Source organism: Anopheles gambiae, chromosome X (genome assembly GCF_943734735.2).
Source record: "Anopheles gambiae chromosome X, idAnoGambNW_F1_1, whole genome shotgun sequence".
In the NCBI taxonomy this organism is placed as follows: domain Eukaryota; kingdom Metazoa; phylum Arthropoda; class Insecta; order Diptera; family Culicidae; genus Anopheles; species Anopheles gambiae.
In genome coordinates this window covers 4394950-4420724 of record NC_064600.1, presented here as the reverse complement: position 1 = coordinate 4420724, position 25775 = coordinate 4394950, and the positions used below count along the sequence as shown (strand labels likewise).

At 47.7% G+C, this 25775-nt stretch overlaps 1 protein-coding gene across 2 annotated transcripts in view; it reads left to right on the top strand.

Moving 5' to 3' along the window:
- LOC1272033 (uncharacterized) overlaps positions 1-25350 on the top strand; it is a 39075-nt gene extending 13725 nt beyond the window's left edge. Inside the window, exons 3-13 of one of the 2 annotated variants that reach the window (XM_061651869.1) lie at positions 7896-8316; positions 8418-10107; positions 10189-10285; positions 10361-11270; positions 11354-11651; positions 11728-11897; positions 12147-12257; positions 14576-14755; positions 14823-15023; positions 15091-16452; positions 16937-25350. In XM_061651869.1, the coding sequence (XP_061507853.1) occupies positions 9622-10107; positions 10189-10285; positions 10361-11270; positions 11354-11651; positions 11728-11897; positions 12147-12257; positions 14576-14755; positions 14823-15023; positions 15091-16452; positions 16937-17000 (3879 nt within the window). In that variant the 5' untranslated portion in view covers positions 7896-8316; positions 8418-9621 and the 3' untranslated portion in view covers positions 17001-25350. The remainder of the gene's footprint in view (positions 1-7895; positions 8317-8417; positions 10108-10188; positions 10286-10360; positions 11271-11353; positions 11652-11727; positions 11898-12146; positions 12258-14575; positions 14756-14822; positions 15024-15090; positions 16453-16936) is intronic. The other variant, XM_061651870.1, reaches the window with a different exon arrangement.
- The last annotated feature ends 425 nt before the right edge of the window (positions 25351-25775 follow it).

The window sequence follows — 25775 nt, the reverse complement described above, 5'->3', positions numbered from 1 at the left end:
TCCCGGTATGTATCGAGGCGAAGGAGACCCTTAGAGGGTCCAAAAGCTCTTGAAACATATAAACAACAGCAACCGACTCGGTATATACGCCCGCGCGGAGTGCGAAGATGAAAAATGGCGCGCAGCAAACCCGTAAGCAATGGCCGCTTATTCATAGATTTTGCATGCAGTCCCACTTGGTAGACCTTTTTTTTCGTTGCTCTCGACACGGTCTCCTTGCTCATCTCCCAAGAGGGTCGTCCCTCTGGGCCTCGGTCGGTTTCCTGCTCGGTATCGGTTGGAAAAAAACCCTTCTGTTTGCCACCAATCCGCTGATGTGCTCCCGCGATCGAGTGGGACGCCTCAAACCTTTTGTGAGTATGTGTGTGTGTGTGTTTGTGTGTGTGGGTAGGTGTTGTTCGTCGTTACCGGAGTTTGTGGAAGCTCGTTAGTGAAACTCCACGATGCATCATCGTTATCGATTCAGTATCGGTTGCGTCCTCGGCCCTGGGCGGCGTTTGCTGCAATTCGCTGGGGGATCCGGCCTGAGCCGTGTTGGAGACCCACCTGTTCGCCCGTCCCGAAGGCTGGTTTTGTTTGTGTTTCCTCCCGAGCACTCGCCAATGTTTATTGTTCATAATTTTATCCCACCCGCAGCCGACTGACCTTCGGGCGGTTGCAGCACTGCAGCGCAGCGCAGATATTGGGCGGCGGCCGGGGTTTTGCGAACGACTTGGAGGCCGAGGGGCTCGTATCGACTTGTTGCATGGTGACATTTCAAGATGAGCGGCGGCTTATCGTTTGCCTGCGCTTGGCCATACTCCAGCCGTCGTCGCTCGCTGTGGAAGATGCTGCCGTTGCCGATGCCCACCTTGGGACGGCTGTGTGGCACGCAATACGAAGGTGCCTGCGGTTTGCAGCACCATCTTGTCCGAGTGTTTATCGATTGCATTAGCAAACGCCAGTGATTGGCCAATCACGAGGCGTACCTGTCACTTATTTTTAACAAATTCATCCGATTCCGGAACTGTGGCAGCAAACGGCGAGCGCTGACACCAACACGGAAGGGCTACAAACAATACTAACCTTAAACGATGACAAATCACTGTAAAATGAGGATCTTTTTCACATAGAAAGCTACATCGGAAACATTTCCCTCTGGGAAGCAGGCCCTTGATGTGTGTTGTGTGTTAAACAATTATTACAATTAGCAGGTGTTATGATTAAACGTGCGTACTTCTCGATTCAAATTCTAATATTGTTACTGGGGCTAAAATATAATGCAACACATTGGGAACTTTCGACAACTAGGAGAACTAATTGAACGAAATTTTTGGGCAATCAATTTATTGATGGTGTGATGAGTACCAAAACAAACCAAAATTGTCAAAGTAAATGTCGAAAATCCTTTGGGAAACCGCCCAGCAAATGATGCTCATTACCCAATTTTCCGGCCAATTCTCACAGCCTGTACAAAAGCACAGCAGCTTTCATTCGGATGTGAAATGTTAACGCATGGTATTGCATACATGCAGGCGGTTAAACGTGGTAAACTTTGCTTTTGTCGCTCTTTGTGACTGTATTTCAAGCAAATTGGTGCGAAAAAAAACCGTCAAAACCTATTGCACGCTATGTGCTAGCAAAATAGTTTTAGATTTTCTTTCAAATCAATTATTAATTATAATTATGCATTATAATCAGAACAGTCAGGTGAAGGACAGTACACCGAGGTACGCTTTCCAATGATCAATCGATCACGGATAGTGGTGGGTTTCACGAATCTTTCGTTGAGATTCATTCCTATGAATCTTCAGCGAACAATGATTCGAATGTCGAATCAACTCTTATAAAATTTATAAATCTCTAAAGATTCATGAATTTTTGTATTTGAAGGATTCATGAATCTCCAAGGAATCATGAATCTCAAAAGATTAATGAATCTCCAAGGATTAATGAATCTCAAAGGATTGAATCTCTCAAAATAAAAACATCTTCAAAGATTTATGAACCTAAAAGATTCATAAATTCATTAAAATTCAAATATATCTCCACGGATTCATTTATTTTTAGAGATGTAGGATTTTCAAAATATTGTATTTGCTCGATCCCACCAAACAACATGCCCGTCGTGAGTTCAAGCGTTGCATGGTCCGCCTCCCCGTAGCAAAACAAACTATCCGGCTGCGGGGTACTTGCCATGAAGTGCTGAAAGTCTGCACAGGTTGGCGTGACCACGTAGGTTGCTACGCCAAGAAGATGAGCATAATGAGCAGCTCAAGCTCTATGAATCTTTGGAGATGTATAATTTCCTTAAGCTGCATGAATTCCTAGAGATTCGTGAATCTTTCGAGACACATGAAGTTATCAAGATTCATGAGTCTTTCGAGATTTATGAATCTTTGGAGATTCATGAATAATTGGAGAGTTGTGATGCTTTGGAGATTTATGAATCTTTGCAACCGAGATTCAGATTCATTGAATCATTTCAAATACTCATTCAAATTCATGAATCTGAATCAGATTTACCCAACGCTAATCACGGATGTTAGTTCATTTTGCGCAATGATTCATCGATGAACTGATGTTTTGTTCATCATGATGTTCGCTCATCATCGATCGTTCGTCAGAACAGGTATCGTATGGGACAGATGGGAGGTTATGAGACGAAACAAGTTACAAATACAAAAGACACACATACAATAAGAGCTATGTTTTCAACGGGACTTTGGCAGACTTTCGAACTATTCAGCTTCTGCGACTACTTCAACCAAGACCGGGCAAGGAATTACCGTTGCAGTATGCGCATCAAGTCGCTCGTTCGCCATTAAACGCTGGCTTGGGCTGTCGTTTTTATTGACGCAAGTGCCACATCTCCTCGGATGTTTAGCTGCATTATTTGGTTACTTCATCGCAAAAATACCCTGTCTTGCACAGAATAAGACGATCAAGTGCAAAAAAAAGGTTTAGAAAGAAAGTAGCTCCATTTATTCAATCCGAAATAACCGTTTTGGCTCCGCTCACGCTGCAATCATTGCATCGCACTCGAAAGGTTTAAAACGAAACGAAGCAAAACAATCTTCCGGACAGTGCCGTCCGACGCGGAACGGAACGGACCTACGGCCCAGGTCGCCCGGTCCCCTGGTTCCAACTTCCTGTGCTGCAAAAAAGGTTCAATTTCGTGCAGCATAATTCGTGCAGCTCGTTAGGATCGGGAAAGGATAGCCCGGCTGTTTACACTGGGCAACAGCGTTGCCGCCACAAACACGGGATAGGGGATACGCCAACGGCGAACGGCAGTAGGAAAAGCAGTCCGAAATGCTTGCCTCACCCCTCCGCCGGGTTCCCTTTTACCGCGTATGTCCCCTGCCCCCAGGGATAGTGATTTATTATCGCTGCTTGGAACGATTAAACGTACGTTTACGCCTGCCCCGTTCGTGTCACGGGGATGTCTTTTTGTGTGTGTTTGTGTGTGTGTGTGTGTGTGTGTAGCTTGCCCCCATTACACAGTGGAGAGGGAAGGAAACAAAATCACATGCAATCCATGCCCGGTGGGTAATGGAAACATGCATATTTTACTACAAACCAGTTTTTGTTCGTACAACCACTGCCATTTGTGTGTGTGTGTTCCCGGGCCGATGGACGATGAATAACTTCCTGTGAAATGTGACGCAGGGCTGCGGGGAGCGGGTATGAGCGCGAGAAAGGAGAAGGAACGAGGAAAACACTGTGGTCAGGCGGTTTCGGAAGGCGGTGTTGACTTGAACCGATTCTGCTTGAAGCTCTTTTCTTACATTTTTCTTATTAAACTTAAACTTATCAGGGTTTTTTCAGGAGTTCTCTTAGCTGTGGGACATTTTATTGGCTCTTTCTGACGTGAAATGAACTTAATGTAATGGGAATTGGACTCTATAGCACACTTGTAGGACAAATCCAATAGGAATTTCCAAGCAGTCTGTCCAAAAAGGATGCCATAGAGTCCAATTTCCATCATATGAAGTTCACTTCCAATATGAAAGAGTCAAGGAAGTGTCCCACAACTATGGGAACCCCCGGAAAACCCTGTAAAGCGTTTTATCCTTAGCTTGTTGCGCACAGGTTTGCTAAAAATGTGTAAATATTTAAATCAAAGAACATCAGGTCAGCATTCTTTACGTAGTATTCGTTTTTAAGCGACAACAAACTGTATAAACTGGTAACTACCACCGCAAGGAGGTTGAATTTACGTTACGCTACGTTATGCGCTTCATATGCGTTACACGTTGCGTTACCTATGTACGTTATACGTTAAAACAAGGCGTTATTTGTCTGAGAATTTGCAATACGGATCAAAACCATCCCGTACAATCATTGACTCAGTGTATTGAAACAGCTTGCCAATCCTTCTTCTTAGTAAAGGCGTTGATTCGGTTCAAAACGGTATGACCACATGTGAACAATTTTACTCCAGGAACGAGCATCATTTACAGCGCCAACCACAGCGTGTGCATTGCACGTTACTCAAACACATTTAATGCACTGCCCTTAATTGCAAGGTCCCGGCACAATTGAATAGAGTGCAATATTTATACCACCTATTAAACTTTACGCCGGCGTACGTACGGCACCGATTACCGCGTGGTGCGCTGGCATCTGCGCATCACATTATCTGCTGTTTTTTTTTTTGTTTCGCGGGACGCAGCCGGTTGCATCAAAGACCGCAGCTTGCGAGAGCGGCGAAACCATCAAACTGCAGCTATAATTTAAATGACATAATAGCACACCGAACAGCAGAGCCGGCCCGATACGGCGACCGTCCGGCTGCGAGGGACGAAGGCGGAGCGCTAAACCCCGGGGTTCTAAAATGTTTATAACGTTTGCTGGCAGCAGCGCGATGGAGACGCCAAGTACTTTTGAGCAAGTGAGCAACGGCTCAGATGATGGTGTGTCTGTTGTATGCGACGCTGTTGCGCGGGCACACAAAGAGTTGCCAGCTGGGTGGAGAGCAGCGAGGTGCTGGTTAGACGATGTCCAGTATGTTCGACCGTAATGTGCTGACGATTGATTGATTTTGATTGATGAAAACTGCCAACAAAAGTGAAGCCACTCTGGTTGATTTAAGCTCTGGGCATGGTTTCCGCAACGGTTGCCTATGCCAGGCTCGCCATGTAATACAATGTGATTCCGATCAGCTAAAGGTTGTCTGCTAAATTTCGGACAATATCTCTGTGAGAGCCTGGTCATGTTCAATTCGAATCTTTTCGAACGGTTTTGAGCCGATGCCTTTGTCCTCGAGCGCTACGATGTGAGGATGGTGTCAGATGCTTCAAGTACAACAGTGGACAAGCTCGTTGGGATAGTCACTCTCAGCCTCAAACTCTCCACCCAAAAGTAGGCTCGAAATTAGTAACGAAATGTTGAACCAACCGTTGCTAAGCATCGTCTTAAAAGTGAGGTAAAATCGAAGATGCAGGTCCTGGCAGTAAGGGTTGCAATCACATTCAGCTTTCTTTCCATTCTGGGACACTGTTTTATGGGACGAATATTAACGCTGCCGGTCAACAAACCGTCCTCGTGCAATGATCAATTTCCAGGATAGATGATTGCCCTGGTTGTTATGCTGTACACTTACGGCATCATATGAGCTCATAAGCACTAATATATCTCCATGGCAAATGGCAACCGACCGTAGAACGAAACAAAAACAACAACAAAAAAATGACCACATTCGATCTGTGTCGGTGCCACTTATGCGCGGCTCCGCTCGCGCAAACACACCTGCACAAACCGCCCATTGGTGCATGTGTGCTAAGTATAGATTTTAATCTTTCGAGAACCCATCGCTCAGCACACATCGTCGGCACCGGTTTCAAACGCTCTCGCCCCACGATTTTTACCGTCCCATGCTCGCCCGTGTCCGGATTTGCTCGCCCTGTCCGCAAACCCTTTTTGTGCGATAAATATTTTGCGATCCAATAATCGAAGCAAGCAACGGGAGAGCACATTAACATCAAGAATGAACAAACCCACCCAGGGGGTGTTGTTATTGCGTAACAAGATTGCGGTGCATTTGCAAGGGGAGGATGCATCGGCGCACACCCAGTCACACAATGCGGGAAGCGAGTGAACCGTTTTTTTTTTTATTTTGCCACTGCTGCCTGCCCCAAGAAATAATTGTTTACATTTTCAACACCCGCTTGCTCGGAGCTGAACTCAGGCAGTTAAAGGTAAGGTGCAGCACGAGGGACTAGTGGGGCAATGCCAATAATGGATCGTCTAAGGCGGTTCGGACAGCCGTGACATACGCGGTGGCGGATCCTGTTAGATGCAATCAAAAAAGGAGTGCTTTATGACGGGAATAACTCCATCTGCATCAGATTTCACCACACCGGAGCATCCAGCGGAGCGCTAGCTCTTCTCCAAGGAGTTGAGGAGGTCAGAGGGAGAAGGGGGCGTGCGACATCAACGCCACATCGGAAGTGCAGGGCCGCGCGGCGTGACGCACAGAACGGGTGGCGCTGAAATTTATTTACTTTACTTTACCGATGACAGTTGGACGCACATCTTTGCCGGGGAGGCTATCAGCGCGCTTCAAATAGAGGGCAATAAGAGCGCGAGTGACCTAACCTCCGGGGGACGACGTGTGTGATGGGAGACTGGGTGCTGACAGATTAGTTTTCTTTTCAAGGTTGCCCGGTATGGTTCGTTCCGTGCCGTGCTGTTGCGTGTCTCTCTGTCTTGGAACTGGGCTAATGACGGGTCAGTATCTGCCATACTCAGGTTATGAGCACTAGAGCAGCGTCACCATTGCTAGAATCATCATCATCGCTTTTATGATCTTCCTCGCCAGTTTGGGGTCGGCAAGCAGAAACATTTGGAATAGTTTAACGGTCATACAATAACAAGCGCATTACTTTTGTTACTTTCTCGCTACTTGGATGACTATCTGTCATTCAAAACTGTAGTCGGGAATGGTTCATTGGGCAGCATGGTAGCGAAATCCATCACTGGATTGGAGTAGGAATTGTGTCGGTTTCTGGACCGGGTCATGTTTGCGATCATTTCCATTACTGAGGCCGATTAAGGTACAGTTTTTCGATAGGAATAAAGTAGGGATAAGTTCCTCGAATTCTTCAACAAGGATTCAAGTCCAGTTCCAGATCCGGTATGGGATCGGGATCCTGATGTAGTTTCAGGCCCAGTATTGGTTTATAATCAATTCTAGGACCGGTATGGATATAAGATCAGTGCCAGGGCCAGTATGGGTTCAGGATTAGTACCAGGACCGGTGTAGTCTCGGAATCAGTTGCAAGAAAAGTTAATGTTCAGGATTATTTCCAGGGTCCCTATGAGTTCATGATTAGTTCCTAGAGCTGTGAACAGATTCAGGATCTATTCTTGGATCGTTATGAATAAAGTAATAGTTCCAAGACTGGTATAGAATCGGTATGGATTCAGGATCAGTTCCATGACCGGTATAGTTTCAGTATCAGTTTCGGACTGATAATGATTCGGGATGAGTTTTAGAACCTATATAGATTCAGGGTCATTTATATATTTGTAGAAATAATATTGATTTAGGATCATTTTCGCGACCGGTAAGCACTTGGGATCAGTTTCAGGAACGGTGTGAATTTGGAATTAGTTTTTGGATCGATATAAGAATAGCTCCCTAATAATTCATATTAGGGGATCATTTCCAAAATCGGTATAGGTTCAGGATCAGCTCAAGGGCCGGTGTGGGAATTTATTTAGAGAGCCGTTTCTGTTGGCTCATCATCTCGAAGTTAAAGTATGCTTTGAAATTGCATAGCCCTGTAACCGGGCCGAATTTACTAGCAAGCTACATACAATTCAACCAACCAACTGTTTCATCCACAAGATGCTCTAACACGCTCGTGTGTATATTTAATCTTCTCCTTGTCTTTTACACGTTCCAGATACATGAGGGGGTGACATCGAGATGGGCCAGGGGCTCGAACCGTCAACTGCAGATCTCTTTCTGTTCTCCCGGTCGCAGCCCCCCCAGCTTCCGTCTCGTACCGATTTCTTCGAGCGATCGAAGAAGCAAGCGCATACTAGGGACAACAGTATAGGCAGCAGCAGCAGCAGCGAGCGAGGAAGCGGCAACGGAACGAGCAGCGACGACGTACGGTTTGCGCTGACCAGCAGCAGCACAGACACACTAGCAGCTGCCCATCACGCACGGTGGCAACGGTGGCCCGCACTATCACATCACCACCATCACCACCACTACTACTACTATTACTACCACTACTACAGCTACTTGCCGCAGTACATCGGTGCGATTGGCGCACGCGGTGGATGCCGTACGTTTGACGTACTCTTCAAACATTCATGGTGAGTGGCGTGCGGCGGATAAGTGACTGAATAGTGTCCCCGGTGGTGGAATGACTTTATTCTCTCTCTCTCTCTCTCTCTCCCATTTCCTCTTGCGCTAGAGTTTTCAACTAACGCACGCAACAATGGAGTTTGGCTAGGAAAGGAACGTCGTCAGTGATCTGCGCTTCAGGTGAAACAAATCTCGTACCAAGAGAGACAGAGAGCGAAAGAGCGCGAGAGAGCGAGCGAAGGCAAATGTAGTTGACACATCAAACACACACATACACACAGATCCACACTGACGCACGTGTGGCCGAACTCCAGTAACACAGCAACAACAACAGCAGCAGCAGCAGCAGCAAAAAGAAACAATACTAAAAGCAACAACCGAAAGCGACTACTACTGCAGACACCTATACACAACCTTCTGGGAAGCAGAGCAGCTAAACCAGGCAACAACCGTCACACACATATACACAAACACATACCGTCTGGAGGCGCTTCCGAAACCATATCCACAATCCAATACGGGTATTGTTCCCCATTCATCCGTTTTGCTTTTGTCAACCACGCATCACCACGCTCGACGTGCGGACACTGCCGGTCAAGCGGTAAAGTGTAGGTGTGTGTAAGGAAAGCATCGGCGCTAGGACAGAGAAAGCGAGAACGAGCGTACAGCACGACGCCTAGTATTACGGCAGCGCACCGGCCGTGTCTGCTTGCGAGTATCATCAAGCACACTCAATCGCCTAACCTTAGCACCAGTAGATGAACCGTGCGCCATGGTTGCGTCCACCCAGTGAGCGCAATCGCATCGCAACTCTCCAATAACAACAATATCTGTAAGACTCTGTTACAATACCGCCAGTACCTTTGCTACTACTACTACTACTATTACTAGTACTACTCCTACTACTGCTAGTATTTCAACTACTACTACTGTGCTATCGTCTACACTCTTTTACCCTGTCTGTGGTTAAGACATCCACCGTACATTAGTAGATAGTTTGGTCCACCGTTGGACTCAAGGCCCCCAATCGACCGTGTCTGCAGGATCTGGGAATCTGGGCGATAAACCTCCTACCTATCCGATTCAGTAAATCGGGAGCCAATCAATAGCAGTACTATCCACAAAAAAAAAAACACCAACAATCAATAGCCTGTCCCTCAGCAGCCTCGATACCCGATAATCACGACTACCAGCTAGGACGACTCTCAAGCTAGGGAGTTTTTCCCCTCAAACCAAACTTTTGATACTAACGCAAGGTGCTCAGACTCTAACGGCATCGGATCCACAAAAACCCGCCCCTCTCAGCGAACCAAATGGCCATGGATCCGCCCGACGTAGTGCTGTCGCCGGAGCGCGAGAGCAGCCTGGTAGCGACCGCTGGCAGCAGCAGTGGTGGTGGTGGCAGCAAGTCGACTACGGCCGCTCTGCTCCAGCTACAGCACCGGGCAGCCCATCCACAGACCCCACCGGCTGCGTTTCATCTGACCGGCGGCGGTGTAGGCGAGCCGGCACTGCATCAGCAGCGCTCGGCACTGCTGGTGCAGCAGTCCTCTACCACTACGACGCCACCAGGCAGTAGTGGTGGTGGCTCTGCTGCTGCTACTGCCGGAGTCACGCAGCTAACAGGCATTGCCGTGCCGACGGCACTGCTAGCCTCGGCCGGTCAGCTGCAATCGGTGGCCGGTGGATCGAACAGCTCGGCGGTCGCCACCCCTTCCGGTCTGACGACGACGGGGTCGAGCGGTACGCAGCCAGCGCCTCCGATCGAGCGACTCTCCCGACCGATGGCGTTCGATAAGGTAGGTAGCGGTTGGGGCAGCAGTGAAGATGTGCAGCGGTTTACTTGAACGTATTTGGCAATCCTCTTTTCCCCTTTGCAGATGGAATCACTAGTCCGCGAGATGCAAGACTCGGAGAACGGTGTGCCAGTGCGCAGCCAGAAGCTATTCCTGACCTCCATACCATCGGCTTTCATGGGTAGGCCTGTCCCTGTCGCATGATGTAATCGCTTGGGAACCAGCAGCTAATCTTCTCTCTTTTGCTCGCACGCAGGATACGACCTGATTGAGTGGCTGATGGAACGGCTAAGCATCGAAGAGTCGGAGGCACTGAACATTAGCAACCAGCTGTGCCAGCACGGTTACTTCTTTCCCGTCTCCGACTCGAAGACGCTGATGGTGAAGGACGATTCCTCGCTGTACCGCTTCCAGACGCCGTACTACTGGCCCTGGCAGCAGAAGGCGCCCGATCAGATCGAGTACGCCATCTACCTGGCCAAGCGGTCGCTCCGCAACAAGCAGCGGCACGGGCTGGAGGACTACGAGACCGAGGCGCTCGCCAGCCTGCACAAAAACCTGAAGGGCAAGTGGGACTTCATACTGATGCAGGCGGAGGAGCAGGTGCGGCTGGCGAAGGACCGCAAGAAGGGCGACAAGATCGTGGGCGACTCGCAGGAGCGCGCCTACTGGCGGGTGCATCGGCCGCCGCCCGGCCAGTTCACGCCACTCGAGCCATGCCCGATACCGTCACGCGACCGGCAGGGCAAGCCGCGCAAGCGCACGGTCGAGGACTGGCAGCGGGAGGTCGACATACTGAAGGCGTCGCTCGGGCGGAACCGGGTGAAGATGTCACAGGCGTGCGAAAGCCTGGTCGTCTACTACGAAACGTTCAGCGAGTACGACCCGATGATGCAGCCGCCGCTGCCGTCGAACCCGTGGGTGACAGAGGACGTCAGCTTCTGGCAGCTGAACCACCCGGTGGTTGAGGTGCCGACCGAGAAGCGCGTCAAGCGCTGGGGCATCTCTATCGAGGAGGTCGTGTCGGACCCGACCGGGCTGCAGGAGTTCACGCACTACCTGAAGAAGGAGTACTCGCACGAGAACATACGCTTCTGGATGGCGGTGAACGATCTGCGCCGCTCCTCGCACTCGCAGATATCGCGCAAGGTGAAGGAGATCTACGAGTAAGTGCCATGAGCCAGATTAAGCTGATTAGTTTTTTTTTTTTTGCCATGCTTGTGCTATATCAACTTCTCGTCTTTTGCAGAGAATTTCTCGAACCAGGCGCACCCTGCGAGATCAACATCGACGGTAAAACGATGGAGAAAGTTCAGCTCGGGTTGAAGAATCCGTCCCGGTTTGCGTTCGATGCAGCGGCCGAGCACATCTACACACTACTGCTGAAGAAGGACTGCTACCCGCGGTTCGTGCGCTCGGAGCACTACAAGAACCTGATGGCGAACGCGATCCAGCCGTCGCTCAAAAAGCGCTTCTTCGGCTTCGGCGGCGGTGCCAAGAAGAAGGGTTCAACCTCGACCGCGCCCAACCCATCAATGCTTACCCAGGTGTGTGTGTGTAGTGTCCATTGTTGCGCAGTGGAATCGTCATTAACCTGTTTGCCTGTTCGCTTTCTACCACCAGCCATCCACCGGACAGTCTGGGTCGGGCAACGTGAACAGCCTGTCCAAGCGACGTGGCAGCGACCGCAGCCTGTCGGGATCGGCCCACGAGCTGGCGATCTCGGGCGTGAAGGACTGTTCCAAAGTGCCACATTCTCATAGCCAAAGCAATCTGAGTGACATTCCGTACAGGTAAGTCAAAAGGGTCGAGGGGTGTTTGTGTAGTGTTTGAGCGCACTCTACCTTCGATCTGCATAGGATGTAGAAGATGTACCGAAGCGGCTAGTTAGGTTATCCTCTCACTATGCAGCTATGCACTTTGTGCCTGTTGATTGCTGATTGCTGCAGTTTTTGCGGTTCGTTCGCTTGCTTTTACTTCTGCTGCTGAGCTGATCTTTTCTTTCCTCCCGTCTGTTCTGTTGTGGCCTGACGACCTGCCAGCGTATCGATCTACCGTGGTGATATGCCGTCCGGTATATACGAGGGTGTATCGTCATCTTCCAGCAGTACACCCGTGCGAGGCAACGTACGAGTGACGGTTGGAAAGCAACAGTAAGGAAAACACATTCTCCACTCTCTCCGCTAACCAAACACCTCTCTTGCTCTATCTGCCTTAACGGACTCATATCAATCTTGTCCACTACTAGTACTAACTACTACTACTAACTACTACTAGCTATCGTACTACTTCATACAATAACCTCTATCTGGACCTATCTCGTACAAAACTAATCGGTAGAGTTTTGTTTATACGCTCGGACGAAAGTACGGCACGACGGAATATCACGACCTGCACACATGCCAGTTGTTTCAGAAGCTCAAAATTTAAAGCAGAACGTACTGTCGTACATACTCCTGTTGACACTAAACACACTACGCCATCGCTTCCTCTGGACTTACCACCTTCTCTTCACAACGCTCTGTATCTCTCTGTATTCGGTGTGTGTTTGTGTGTGTGTGTGTGTTTCTGTATGTATGTGTATATTTGGTGGTATCGACAGTGTCAGCGATACTTTGACACACTATGAGACACCGTGCGCGCGACCCACCCAGTTGTTTACTTCTCCTTTTTCCTGTTGTACTAGTTTGTCACTATTGTTCCTGAACTACTTTCGCCTCCGTTCCGCTGTGTTCTGTGATGTCCAATTCATGCAATACACTCCTGTACTTCTTTCCCTTGTTTTGTGTACACTTTGATCGAGAAGTCTGGTCTACGAGTGATTGATTCAGATGTATGATTTTGAAAGATTCGCAGAAACCCTCAATAATGACCTTCATGAATCTTTAGAGACCATTGAATATAAACCCCTCTTAAGAACTGTCTTTGCCCAAAAGCGTTATGCATCTCCAAAGGCTAGTGCTTCTTCACGCGAAGATTCATGAATCGTCATAGACTCAAAGGCTCATGTGCGGCATGGGATATTGTTCCCGTATCATCTGTCATCTGCCCCATAAATAATGTATCAACTATTTATTAAGAAATCGATTGAAAAGATTCATTCAGTTGCAACGACGAGTCATTCGATGCATGAATCGGATCGGTTGGACAATATGAATCTCAAGACTATTAAATCTTGCATTAGCTGTTAGGCTCAATATACACGTTTTTATTCATTTGAAAAGTACGTCTTTCTGCGTCCTTGTCATTGCAGTATGGATTAGATTTGATTGATATTCCGATATACATTTCCCTTTAATGTATCGTGAATCTTTAAAAGATTCAAGGCTCTTTAAAAGTTCACTAATATCTCAAACTTTCGGGACGCACGATCCTTTGGGAAAATCCCGAATAGTCGGCTCCGAGCTTCTGATTTATTGAATTTCAAAGATTGGGTCAGATGTATGACCCTGAATATCGTGAATCTCCCAACACGGCATTATTCGGATTGATTTGGAGATTTACGACTCCCGTTTTTCCCCCAATGATTCATTAACAACTCTTTTTTTCTCTGGAGATGTATGAATCTTATCACAAGGTTCTGCAACTCGAATGACTCTTCTTGCAATCAACACATCGAAGAACTTTTATTTAAATCGCTACATGTTGTTTGATGATCTTTTCTTATATATATGTGTGTGTTTGTATGTTTTACAATGATTCCTACCTATATAGAGTCAAACCCTGCCTCGCTTTCTTACCTCTTTAAAGCTGTCAAGATTTACCACCCTTTTGTAGCGGCACTTGAACGTTCGTTCTTTCGTACGTTGTTAGAAGCACCAGTATAGTCTTCTTTCGCTATCCCCCACTCCACTGTACTGTACCTTTTCGATTCCTATATATCGCCTGCCGCCAGGCGACGAACCTTCAGATGCTCCAACGTTCGGTGCGTTACGCACTTTTCTGTTTCTCTTTCTATATATATCTCTCTCTCTCTCTATCGCACATTCTGTACTCCTGTATTTGAATTTCAGGCGTGGACAATTGTATTGTAGCTTGCCTAAGGCAGAAACCCAACACACATTGCCATTCTGTCCCATCCTTGTGTTACATGACCGCTTGTGCCGCCTGGACACGAACCGCCGTTTTACTCGGAATGCTAACGACTCTTTTCCTTCCGCTCCTTCCCCATTGTTTGTGTGTGTTTGTGTGTGCGTGTGCGTACCGGTGTACAGATTCCAGCACTTTCGGTGTTACATCTTCCCAAACCTTCTATCCACTCTACCATGAGTGTGTTTGTGTCTTACTTTGTAAAAAAAAAACAGAAGCATTTTTTCGGTGTTCCATTTTGCAAAACGGAGGCATCGGTGTTGGATTTCGGTGGCAGTTTCGACCCGGGATGGGCTTGTTTGTTACCGTCTTTTATTAATCGGGTTTCCTTTTTTACGGTCCACCCCCCCCCTCCCCCCCCCGCTCCTCTCCCACTCGGCAGAGAGATGAACAAAAATCTCGGAACGACACTCGAGGTAACGCTGGAAGGGGCCGTGTCTGGTGCGTGTGCCGTCTGCCCCTGGGACACGCCCGTGATCGAAAAGCCGGCCGCAGAGTCGGCCGTCTCGGTCTCGGTGTGCCCGTGGGACAGTGCCGACGCCAAGCTGCCCACCAAGACGGAGTAAGTATGGGCGTGGGCGGATCCGGTTTGCCTTTGCTAATCCTTTGCCTTCTGTCTTCTGCAACAGCAGCACCAACAGCAGCAAGTCGAAGCAGCACGGCGACCATCATCCGCCGCACAGCACGGCCGAGATCAGCGAGGTGTCGGAGCGGATGAAGCGCTCGTGCGGTTTGCGCCAGAACACGCTCGACGGTGACTTTCACAGCACCAAGCGGTTGGCACCGGTTGTGACCGAGCAGCGACGGGCTTCCATGACGATGGCGCCGAGGTGAGTGTGCACGGGTGCTTGTGCCGGGTGCGGTGCCTAACCGTGTCCGTTTTCCGCTCGTTTTCAGGCTGTCCGATCTGCAGTTCTGTATGCGCGCGAACTCGACCGGCAGTGGGGCGACGCCGCCCGACAGTACCGCCTGCCTGGCGAACCTGCCGTCCCAGCAGCAGCAGTACCTGCAGCACCAGTCGTCGGTGCGCATTTCGCAGGGTTCGCTCTCGACGAGCTTCGAGGAGAAGGAGGAGGGAGGCTCGGGCACGGTGTTCTACCAGCAGGATGGAACGTCCGGCGCCCCTACTCCAATCGGCGAGGAGCGCGCTGGACAGGCCGGCACGGTGGCGGAGGACGTAGCGCAGCAGGACCGTGGTCCGGGCGACAATCCGGATGCGGCTGAAGGGGCGGCTGGGGCACGCGACGCGACGCCCCAAGCGCAGCCAGAGGCGGACGAGCCACCAGTACTGCCCGCCGCTACGTCCACTGAGCCGCTCGGTGCGGCTACTGAACAGGTCGGCACGCAGCAGCAGCCGTACGGCGGCGTACCGGCGGCTGCGGTGTGCCCCACGTCGAACCCCACCACCACCACAAACACCACGATCACCACCACCACCACTACTATCTGCACCTCGTCGGCCGGTGCGGGCCGGGCGATGGCGAGGGAGGCAAACAGTCAGCGTCCGACGAACGTGGACACTGCACCGGAATCAACCACAGGCACCCCTAGGATAAGTGTAATCTATGCAAACACACCCGACGACGACGACGAGCCGGCGGAGGAGTACGAGTTGGCAGTGGGCAGCGAGCCGGAGGCGACAGTGCGGGAGGCAAGCGTCCAGCACGGCAGCCCAGCGGCTGAGCCGGCGGCCGCCAGCGTCGCGACGCAAACGGTGGACGTGCTGCTGCTGCAGGGTGTCGACGCCGCCCAGGACCTGTCGCCGCTCACCGAGGCGGAGGATGGCTTCTACGGGGAGGCACTGCGGCGGCAGCACCACCAGCACCAGCAGCACCACCCGTCCGAGTACGACATCATGATGGACGGTGGTGAGAGCGGGCTGCTGCCCGGGTGTGTGGCGCCGGCCCCTACGCCCGCACCCTCCATCGCGCCGCTGGCCGAGGTCGAGCTGGACCCGCCCGACGACGAGCCGGACGAGGAGGAGCAGGAGGACGGCGGGGGGCAGGAGGAGGGGACCGGGCGGCTCGACGGGGAGCCCACGGGAGCGGCCCAGGAGCCACCGGGTGCGGCGACGCTAGGGGCACCACCACAACAACCACCGTCCAGCTCCGGAGCGGGAGGCGCGGACGAGCTGGCGAGGCGCCGCAAGCGCCGCGAGCGCAGGGACCGTCCCCCCGAGCCGGGCACGTTGCGGGCGCAGAAGAGCGAGGAGGAGAACAGCGAACGGAAGGGCGATGCCGTCTGCCCGTGGGATGACGAGTGAGTGCATTGGTTTTGTTCCCGGCGTCCTGATACTTTAAGGTTTCCACACTTTGGGAGCCATCCATACATTACGTTACGTATACAGGGATGGGCGGGGCTACCTTTCAGCGTTACGATGCGTTATTTTGGGGATAGGATTAGTTTCAAACATTGAAAAATCCTCCGAATATGTAACGTCGTATATGGATGACACTCGATAGTTAGTAATTGGTGCACAAATAACTACTACTGTCCATTTAAAACCTTTTTATTCAATTCTATACGCATCTACTTACTGAAAGCCGCTTATTGTAGTAAGAGGTCTTGAAGAAATAAGCTGAATTCCAATTAGAGATAAAAATACTATAGTACATTGTTCACTTCTCACATGTTCAATCAAACGACTTGTTACTAGATATTCTTGGTTAAAGTTCTCTCTCCCTCTCTCTCTCTCTCTATCTCTCTCTCTCTCTCTATCTATCTCTCTCTATCTCTCTCGTAGGAGCGAATCAGCGGCGGATGATGCACCGTACGTGAAGACCTACTCCACGCTAGGCTACCTGTAGGGTGGTTTCGGTGGAGCTAGAACCATCCTACAGGTGGTAGAAGCGGCCGGGTACGCAATTGCGATATGGTGGAACGAACGGCATGGTGCGGAATCAGGAGCCAAACGCATCCAAGCGAAGCCAGCCGCCGTTTGATACAGCATCGTTCAGTACAGTGGCCGTGTACCGTTTGCAGCACAGAGTTGGACTTCGTACTCCTTCGGTGTCGGTGTCGGTGTCGATGCATTACCTACACCCATTCGATGTGGTTTAGTTCTCGCTTGATTGAGTGTCTAAAAACTCCACTGTTGGTCGTAATCATTTCTGCTCACTGTACAAAGGCGTTGACTTTACTTTAAATTGTTGCCTTCAGTTTTGCCACAATTCCAATTGGTGTATTGTTGTTTTTTCATCTCTTGTGATTATTTCTGGAACCAGAACTCCTTGTGTGTGTTTGTCCCTATCTCGTTGAGTATGCTAGCGTAACGATCCACCTGCCTGCGCGAAACGCAGCGCTTACGTCCCATAACGCACGGCACACCGGCATATCGATTCCCCGGTCGGCCAAATCGAGCAGCCGGACTCCCCGGGCCCAGGCCGACTAAGAGATTCCAGTGGCCCAGTCGGCGTGTATGTTGCCGCGCGGGTGCAACCGCAAACCGATCAGCTTCGTACCGACGGGATGATTTCGCACGTTCACCGGGCTGCTGAACAGGTCCTACCCGACTGACGTTACGCGATACTACCATCGCTCGCGAAACATCGGTCGGACACGTGATGAGCCTCCGTGTGCTACCGAATGTCGGAGTGGGCCAACCAACTGTCAGATGCTGCCCGGTGGCTGTGGTGATACAGCAACATCCATCCCTCCCCTTCCTAAGAAGTCGATCGATACTCGAAGCTGATCCGGAGCCTTTGCCAAGCATCCCGTGCCGCCGCCTCGCCGTTGAAACCATGCAAGGTTCCTCCGACAGGTAGCCATACACGCTGCCAGTGCCACCTTTACGAGTGAATCTTGGAGCCTCCGTGGCGATTAGCCGCGGCAGGTTTGGGCCCGGCCGCGATTCTGCTTTCGATTTGTGGAGCGGGAAGCATTTGTGTTCTTCTTTTCAAACTGGGTTGAAAGGGTGGGGGAATGCAGATAGTAGCAACAAGAACAACAATAACAACAAACCCGTGTTTGAAAGCACCTTTTGGCATTATACTAGCAGCAGCACTCTTACAAGCAGTAATATCAGTCTTCCGATTTGAGAGTGATGATCGCACACGCGCACACGTTTGCGGCGTCGGCGCACCAATGGATGTGATGCAAGTGCTGCCAGAGATCTCAGGTTTTAGACCGGTTGCGGTGCAATAATTTCGAATATATCTCAAAATGTACACATAGTACACAGCTACCAACGTACGTTCGAAACACATCATACTCATACGTACGCATCTAGTAGTAATTAGTGGAAGGGAGATGGAGCTGACAACAATGTAAACATTTAAAGCAACAGCAAACAACATAATTAGGACATCCGTTGATATCATGCGGAGTATATTACTCATAGTAGTCAGGTTAGTAATTTGCTGCAGTGGAGCTCCGTAGCTCCACCAGCGCAGTAGTAGTGGGTACCGGGTAGCGTTAATTGATTGTGCTACAGGGCCAGCTCAGTGCACGTGTTGGCTTAATATTTAGCTACTAGTGTGCGAACGGGGCCATGGACCCGTCTTAGTCTGTAGTAACCAAAAAAAGAGGAAAAACAAAGAAAAATAGCGTTTTAAACTCAAATCACTCAAGTCTAGAGCTAACAAACATTGCTGTACCGTTTGGTTGTGTACGTGAGAACGCCTTGGTTGAACTCTTCGGTTTGCGTTACTGCAACAAACACTCAGCCAAGCACTCAGCGTGCAATTGAGTGCGTTAGATCGCTCGAGTTGGGGGTCAGAAGCGTTACTCAGAAGCGTTATACACCCCCAACTACCACCGGCTTTAGTTGCTGATCTGTTTTTGCTTTATTTTTTCAACACTGCGGACCATTTGCCAGATCCGCCAGAACAGAAGTAGTAGATTGATTTCGTGCGCACAACGCTGGTAGACGTTGTAGATAGTACACAGTTTTGCGTTTGTAGCGTGCTTGCCTTCCATGTGTTTGCGAATGACTTTTGGGTTTGGAAACCATCGTAACACCCTGCCCGGGTGCTACAGTGTTCACACGCAATATAGGGTATAGGAGTAAAGCCTCAACCCCCCCCCCCTTCCCCTCACACCACTACATTATTCTCTCCCTCAACTTTAGGCTAACTAACTAATCAGCTCACCGACTATTCACTCCCATCTTGCTACGCCTGTTAAGCAACTCAAATTTGCTTCATTCAGTATCCGCACTCAACCAACTATCTTGAAATAGAGCAGGCAATTGACATTTCGCAATACATATACATATAAATATACAGTAGATGTGTAACGATTATGCCCATATACGCTGCTTACAGCATAACATGAGAAGCAAAAGCAAACACCGATAACCCAAAAGCAAAAACTTAACAACTCAATATGCCTCTAGCAACAGCACTACAGAACGGAGCGGACGAACAGTCCTGAATGCAATACCGGCACGACCCGAAACCACGGCAACAGCGCTGTGTTTTACCAGCCGGATGAAACGTATCTCAAGTATTATTAACACTTTGCTAAGCTTAGGACTCGTCAACACTAGCGCTCGCAAACTAGTAAACTTGGCGGTAGTGCAAGGACAAGCGTGTGAGATGCTTTAGTATAGATACATAAGTAAAGTAAACATAACACCTAGTGGACACAATTTAGGAGGTAAGCGATGGAGCGAGAGAGAGAGAGAGAGAGAGAGAGAGAGAGAGAGGATGGTAGATGGGGAGGTTAGTGCGTGTGATGCTAGCGTAATGGGTGTGCGCATATGGGGACAGCTGGAAACCGAACCGAGCGGGTCGATTGACCCGAGAGATTGAAGACGGAACCGGTATCGTGTGCTTCCCGGCAGGGGGCGTTCGAGGCGTTCGCCCCGCTCAGGAAGGCAGTGGCGAAGTTCACTAGCAGGCTTGGAGCTTTGATTTATCGTTCAAAGGGAAGCGCTGCCGTACGTTTAGTACCCAGCGTGGTAGTATAAACTCGTTTAGTTGTTATTTTTAGTTATTATTTCGATTGCCTTTGTACAGTGTTGCAGTGGTAGTGAGCAAACTCTCACCAACGTGCTTGCGATACAAATTTCTTCTACTTAAAAATAGCACTCAGTTACTTACACGAAACTCATCTTACGTCCTATGCGTTACTACTAACACAACGATTGGTGCGGGTCGAATGTATGACAGCGGTGCTTAGTATACACCGGACACTACTGTCGACGCTGCTGTCAGCTGCTTTGCGATCACGATGCAAACATGATCTCTGTGCCACCTTGCCACATATCTGTACCGTCAATGCCGCGGAGCTGGTCGAGCCGAGGACAAGGTCTGACAGTGCCGGCTCATCTTCGCTGCCTGAAGGAACTGGGATGAAACAGCATGCAATAATCGTAACCGAGTGATGGAGTGAGCAGGCAGAATGCAAGGACCTTAGCTGGGGTGACGGGTAATAACAAAGTAGCGAGAAATAAATGGAGAGAAAGAGTATGTGTGTATGTGAGTGAATAGAGGATCCATTTTCCCCAAAACAATAGAAGACAAACAGATGTCTGAACAAATTTCATGTATGATCCATGTGAATGGTTGTTGTTTTACAAATATAAAAGGCAGGAATAGATGAAACAAAAACACACACAACAAACACTACACTAGAAAAGCTATTTTCTATTTACTCTAATAACAAATCACAAAGAGAAAGAGAGAGAAAAATAAAGAAAGAAAGAGCGAGAGAGAGTGAGAGAGAGAGAGAGAGAGAGAGAGAGAATATAGTACCGTATAAACTAACAAATCAAGCGCAAAAAATTGTCATAACTCTATGAAATAAAAACAAAACAAAACAAAGAAAGGAAAGAGGTCACGAAAAATAACAAACTGGTACACTTTAGTACAGAAACGAAACATGCAAAAGAGAAGAGAAAGCGAAAGAAAGATAGAAAGATAGAAAGAGAGAAAGGAAAAGCACAAAATCGAACAAAGATTGCAGTGAACGCAGTAAAACAAGCTCAAAAAACAAAAGTAAAAGGAAGATAAACGCAAGCAAAACAAGAACAAAAAACCCCATGATTGTGACACAGTCGTACAACCGTGTGTGTTTGTATGTATGTGTGAGTGTCTGTATATGTATGTGTAGTATTTAGCTGTTTTTTTTGCGAGGCGGCACTAGATAGTGTAAAGCGGGATAGACTCATAACCCAACAGCAAGTGGCTCTGCTTGGCCAACATCAGTCCAATTTTGGGATGCCTGTTAATCAATCAGTAACGGTAGCTGCACGAGGTAGTACATTTGTTCTTGTGCGAAGTTTGGGCAGATGTATTGCGTGCGATGAGATTAGGAAGGAAGGAAGGAAAGAAAGAAAGAAAAAAAAACACGGATCAGCGCAAAAAGCGTTCAAACTATCCAGCCATGATTTGCTACGTTCCATTGTGATATACTTTCTTGTTTGCTTTGATGAGCATTTGTTGCACTGGTTTTTAGTTTGTATCTCTTTTACCCTTCTGTACTTCACATCTTCAAAGTTTCCAGTTGCATGGAAAAGTAATTCATGCTAAAAGTTTAATCCAGCATTAAATTCATCTTCTATAAACAAAAGTTTAGCAAAATTGAGTGATAGCAACATTAGTAAACACTGGGTACCACAGAAAAAAAAACTGCACGATAACGAGTGAGATCACAACGCAAAAAAAAACAAAACATGGAAAAGAGATAAAACATAGCAAAGGATAAAGCTTTAGAACAAGCTGCAGGCAAACAGATGGGCCAAAGGCGCATACGTAACATCCAGCTGTCCGTTCGCTAACATGGCAAACCGAATTAACCCCATATTGGATAAAAGTTGAATTAGTAAGATAATAAAATAACGGCAGCGATGGCGCGGAAAAGAAAGAGAGAAAGAAAGAAAGAATAAGAGAATCCAAGTGTGAGAGAGAGAGAGAGAGAGAGAGAGAGAGATAGAGTGCGAAACAGTAAGCAAAACATCTAGTGCGAGAAAGGTAAAAAGGGAAATGGTAATTTAAAATAACGAAGTATGTAAAAAAATGCCACCGGTTAGAGTGTAATTTGACTTACAGGGTTTCCCACGATTTATTGGTTGGTTCCCACGATTTATTGGTGCGTTCCCACGATTTTTTGGTCATTTCCCATAATTTTTTGGTAGCAACCCACGATTTATTGGTCGGTTCCCAAATATTATTGGTCGGTTCCCAAATATTATTGGTCGTTTCCCAAATATTATTGGTCGGTTCCCAAATATAATATAATATAATACCGACCAATAATATTTGGGAAACGACCAATAATATTTGGGAACCGACCAATAATATTTGGGAACCGACCAATAAATCGTGGGTTGCTACCAAAAAATTATGGGAAATGACCAAAAAATCGTGGGAACGCACCAATAAATCGTGGGAACCAACCAATAAATCGTGGGAAACCCTGTATTAATACTGGATAGCATACTCAGCAAAACCCCTATTTAAAAAAAAACACACACACTCACACACATGAGGAACTGCACTTCCAAAACAGCCCGAAACACCTTATATTTACAGTAAATTTTCTGCACGAAAAGCGCAGGACAAGAGAGGGCGGAGTTTGGTTTTTGTTTACTTAGTATTTTGGTCGAGCAAATTGCGTTACGTACGATCCGGACACAGGGACAGGACGCGAAACGGTGAAAATGGAGGAAAAAGCAGAACAAGCACAAAACATTAAAAAAATAAAAACCCCCTGCTAGTTGATAGCAGTAAACGAGCCTAATTTAGTGACAAGGAAATTTGTGACAGTGAAAGCTTCTTGCAGCGCATTAGAAGCTGGAAGTAAGAGACGGTGGACGTCTTTAAAAAAAAACAAGAGGGGTAAAAGGTGAAGTAGTACAATGAGTAATAAAATCTACCAGGAAAAGTAAAGACTCACGAATGCACGAAGGAAGGTAAGAGAATTTGAGAGAGCTATAGGGCGAGAGACAGAAAAGGAGAAGTAGAGCAATGGATAGGAAGAAAGTAGGAGAGACTAAAGGAAGAGAGCATGCGATAGATGGTGCAAAATGAAACGGACACGAAAGAGAGCGCAGGCTAGATCGTTTAGAGAAATTGGTGAGTTTATTAAAATTGTTACAAAAAAAAATTCCAAATCTAAGTGTTACAACAAAAAAAAAAAGAGAAGAAACATAGCTGCATTGTGCGTTTTAGCGATACAAATTTGGGCGATAAAATTAGGATTATAGCATTAGGCCTTTGATTTGTTTTTAAGTCCAACATATTGATTTGCGTATCCGGGTGTTGATAATGGCATGAACTTAATAGAGCAAACCAAGCGAACAAAAAAAAAAAACAAAAAAAAGGCAAACAAGTTATCTAACGCCACTTGTGCACACCAAACTACTAAGAGGTGCAAGAGAACGGTATAAGAGTGATAGTATTAAAGAGGAAATCAAGTAGAGTGCAAAAAGGTGGTAGGAAATATAACAAAAAAAAAAGACAAAAAGTATATATATGAAGAAAAAACACACACACACACTCACACAAACAAATGGAAAGCTTTGGCGGGAGAAGCAGCTTGAACGCCACTGTTCAAATCAAACGCTACATACTCGAACAATTCCCACTTTGCAATCGGCCATGCATAGGGAGAGCGGATGTCCGGAGCGGAGTTTAGACCGGTGGGAGTTCGTTTCTTGGGTTGCCACTTCTCTGTAGTACAGTATGTACTGTACGCGAGGAACTTTTTAGCGCAAATGCTTGACATGAAGGTGTTATTGTCAAACTCGAGATAAATATTGAAATTCCTCGCTACCCCTTGTTTCGAATGCTCTGGTTCACTGGTAAAGTAGACCAAAGCTTTACTCGCAGTACTAAAATGTAGCAACAATCAAAAGGAAGTAAACGGTAGTGGTGCAAATACCGTCATCTATAATACACAAATTGGGTATCCTTGCTCAAAGATGGCACACCGTACTGTTGGTGGATTTGAGCAAACACTTACAAGTACTAACTACAAAGCAAACTTTCACAATGATATTTGTGCTCCGCTTACGTCTGTCCCATTGAGCACCGGTTGATAAGTACACCGTTTAGCCTGCATGTCTGCGTATGTGTGTGTGTTGGTGTTTACTAGCGTGCAGCATACCAGTGATGTATCGCATGTGGTAGACGGTTTACACTAAGCGCGCAGAGTTAAAAAATCCACAAATTTGGCTACTAAGCGTAACGCATCCAAGGCCCGCTCGCTCTCTCTCTCTCTCTCTCTCGCTCTCGCGCATGACATCGTTGTAACGCTGAGAAATCAAAACGCAAAAAAAAGAAATATTTAAAAAAAGTAACACAGCCACACTCATCCACATGAAACTATACATCCTTAACTACATGCCGCGCAGTCCATTTATCCTTGCATTGGATTGATGTGAAATTCAAAATTATCAAAACAAATACAAAAACCAAAAAAAAAAAAAAAAACAACAAACTCTTAAACCGCTGTGAATGTTATGAATATTTAAAAGATATAAAATTGATATGAATCGAAACGAAGAACAATTGTGTGTGTGTGTGTGTTTGAGAATGGGAGGATATAAGCGGCAGAGACAGGGACAGCGAGATAGAGAGATTAGATGAAAGATGGAGTGACAAGGTGAGAGAGAGAGAGAGAAGGAGATAGAGAGAGATAAAGCGAAAAAAAAAGAAACAGATACCGAAGAGAGGAGAGGGCGTTAGTGTGCAAGTAACACTGTAAGAGAGGGTGAGAATGTGTGGGAAAGAATAGGAGTAGGAATAAGCGAGTAAGTGCAGGTGACAGCTGGTTTAAGTAGTGCAGACATTGCATTGCATCTTGACGTCTGGCGAAGAGTGTATGAATGTTTGGAAAGAATGCACAGAAAGAGAGAGAGAGAGAGAGAGAGAGAGAGAGAGAGAGAGAGAGAGAGAGAGAGAGAGAGAGAGAGAGAGAGAGAACAGAAACATCAAGAATCGAATAGAAATAAAGATGAGAGAGAAAGAGAGAGAGAGATAGACAGTGAGAGAGATAGAGAAGAACAAATACAGAAATGGTTGTTAAGCAGGTCTCACACACGATCCGAAGACTTGTTAAGGGTTGGCTGTAAACGGTAGGCACAGTGTGGTTAAGCCGTGCAGAGATTTCAACGTACAAAAGCCCGATACTTGGAAAGGAAACAGATGAAACATTACTATATCATTATGTTGTAGAGAGAATCAAATAAAACTACAATAAAACTATAAACACGCTGATGCACTTTTTGGTAGTATGTTGTAAAGCCGGGGGTGAAAGAACAACCATTAACAGGACTTCGGGCATCGAGAACAGATTAGGCGCCACTCATTATCTCATCCTACAGCCTTTAAAGGTCTTTTTAGATGATTCTGCAGGACTGTTTATGCAGCGTCAGCGACATCTTACGGACCGTCAGCGAACGTTACTTCAACAGCACTGGGAACAGCACTGCCGAACGAATGGCAACGGTAAGCCCCACGGGTATGTGCTGTACTGTGCTCCCAGGTGCTGCACACTGCGATTACGTGAACCAATCGCCAATGGCACGCTTAACTGGCAGCAAGCAGCTGGGGCAGCGGGAACTGGGCCTGCAGCAAATCACTACCTAAAACCAACCTCCAATGTGTGTGAATACGATTATGGATTATGCTTCC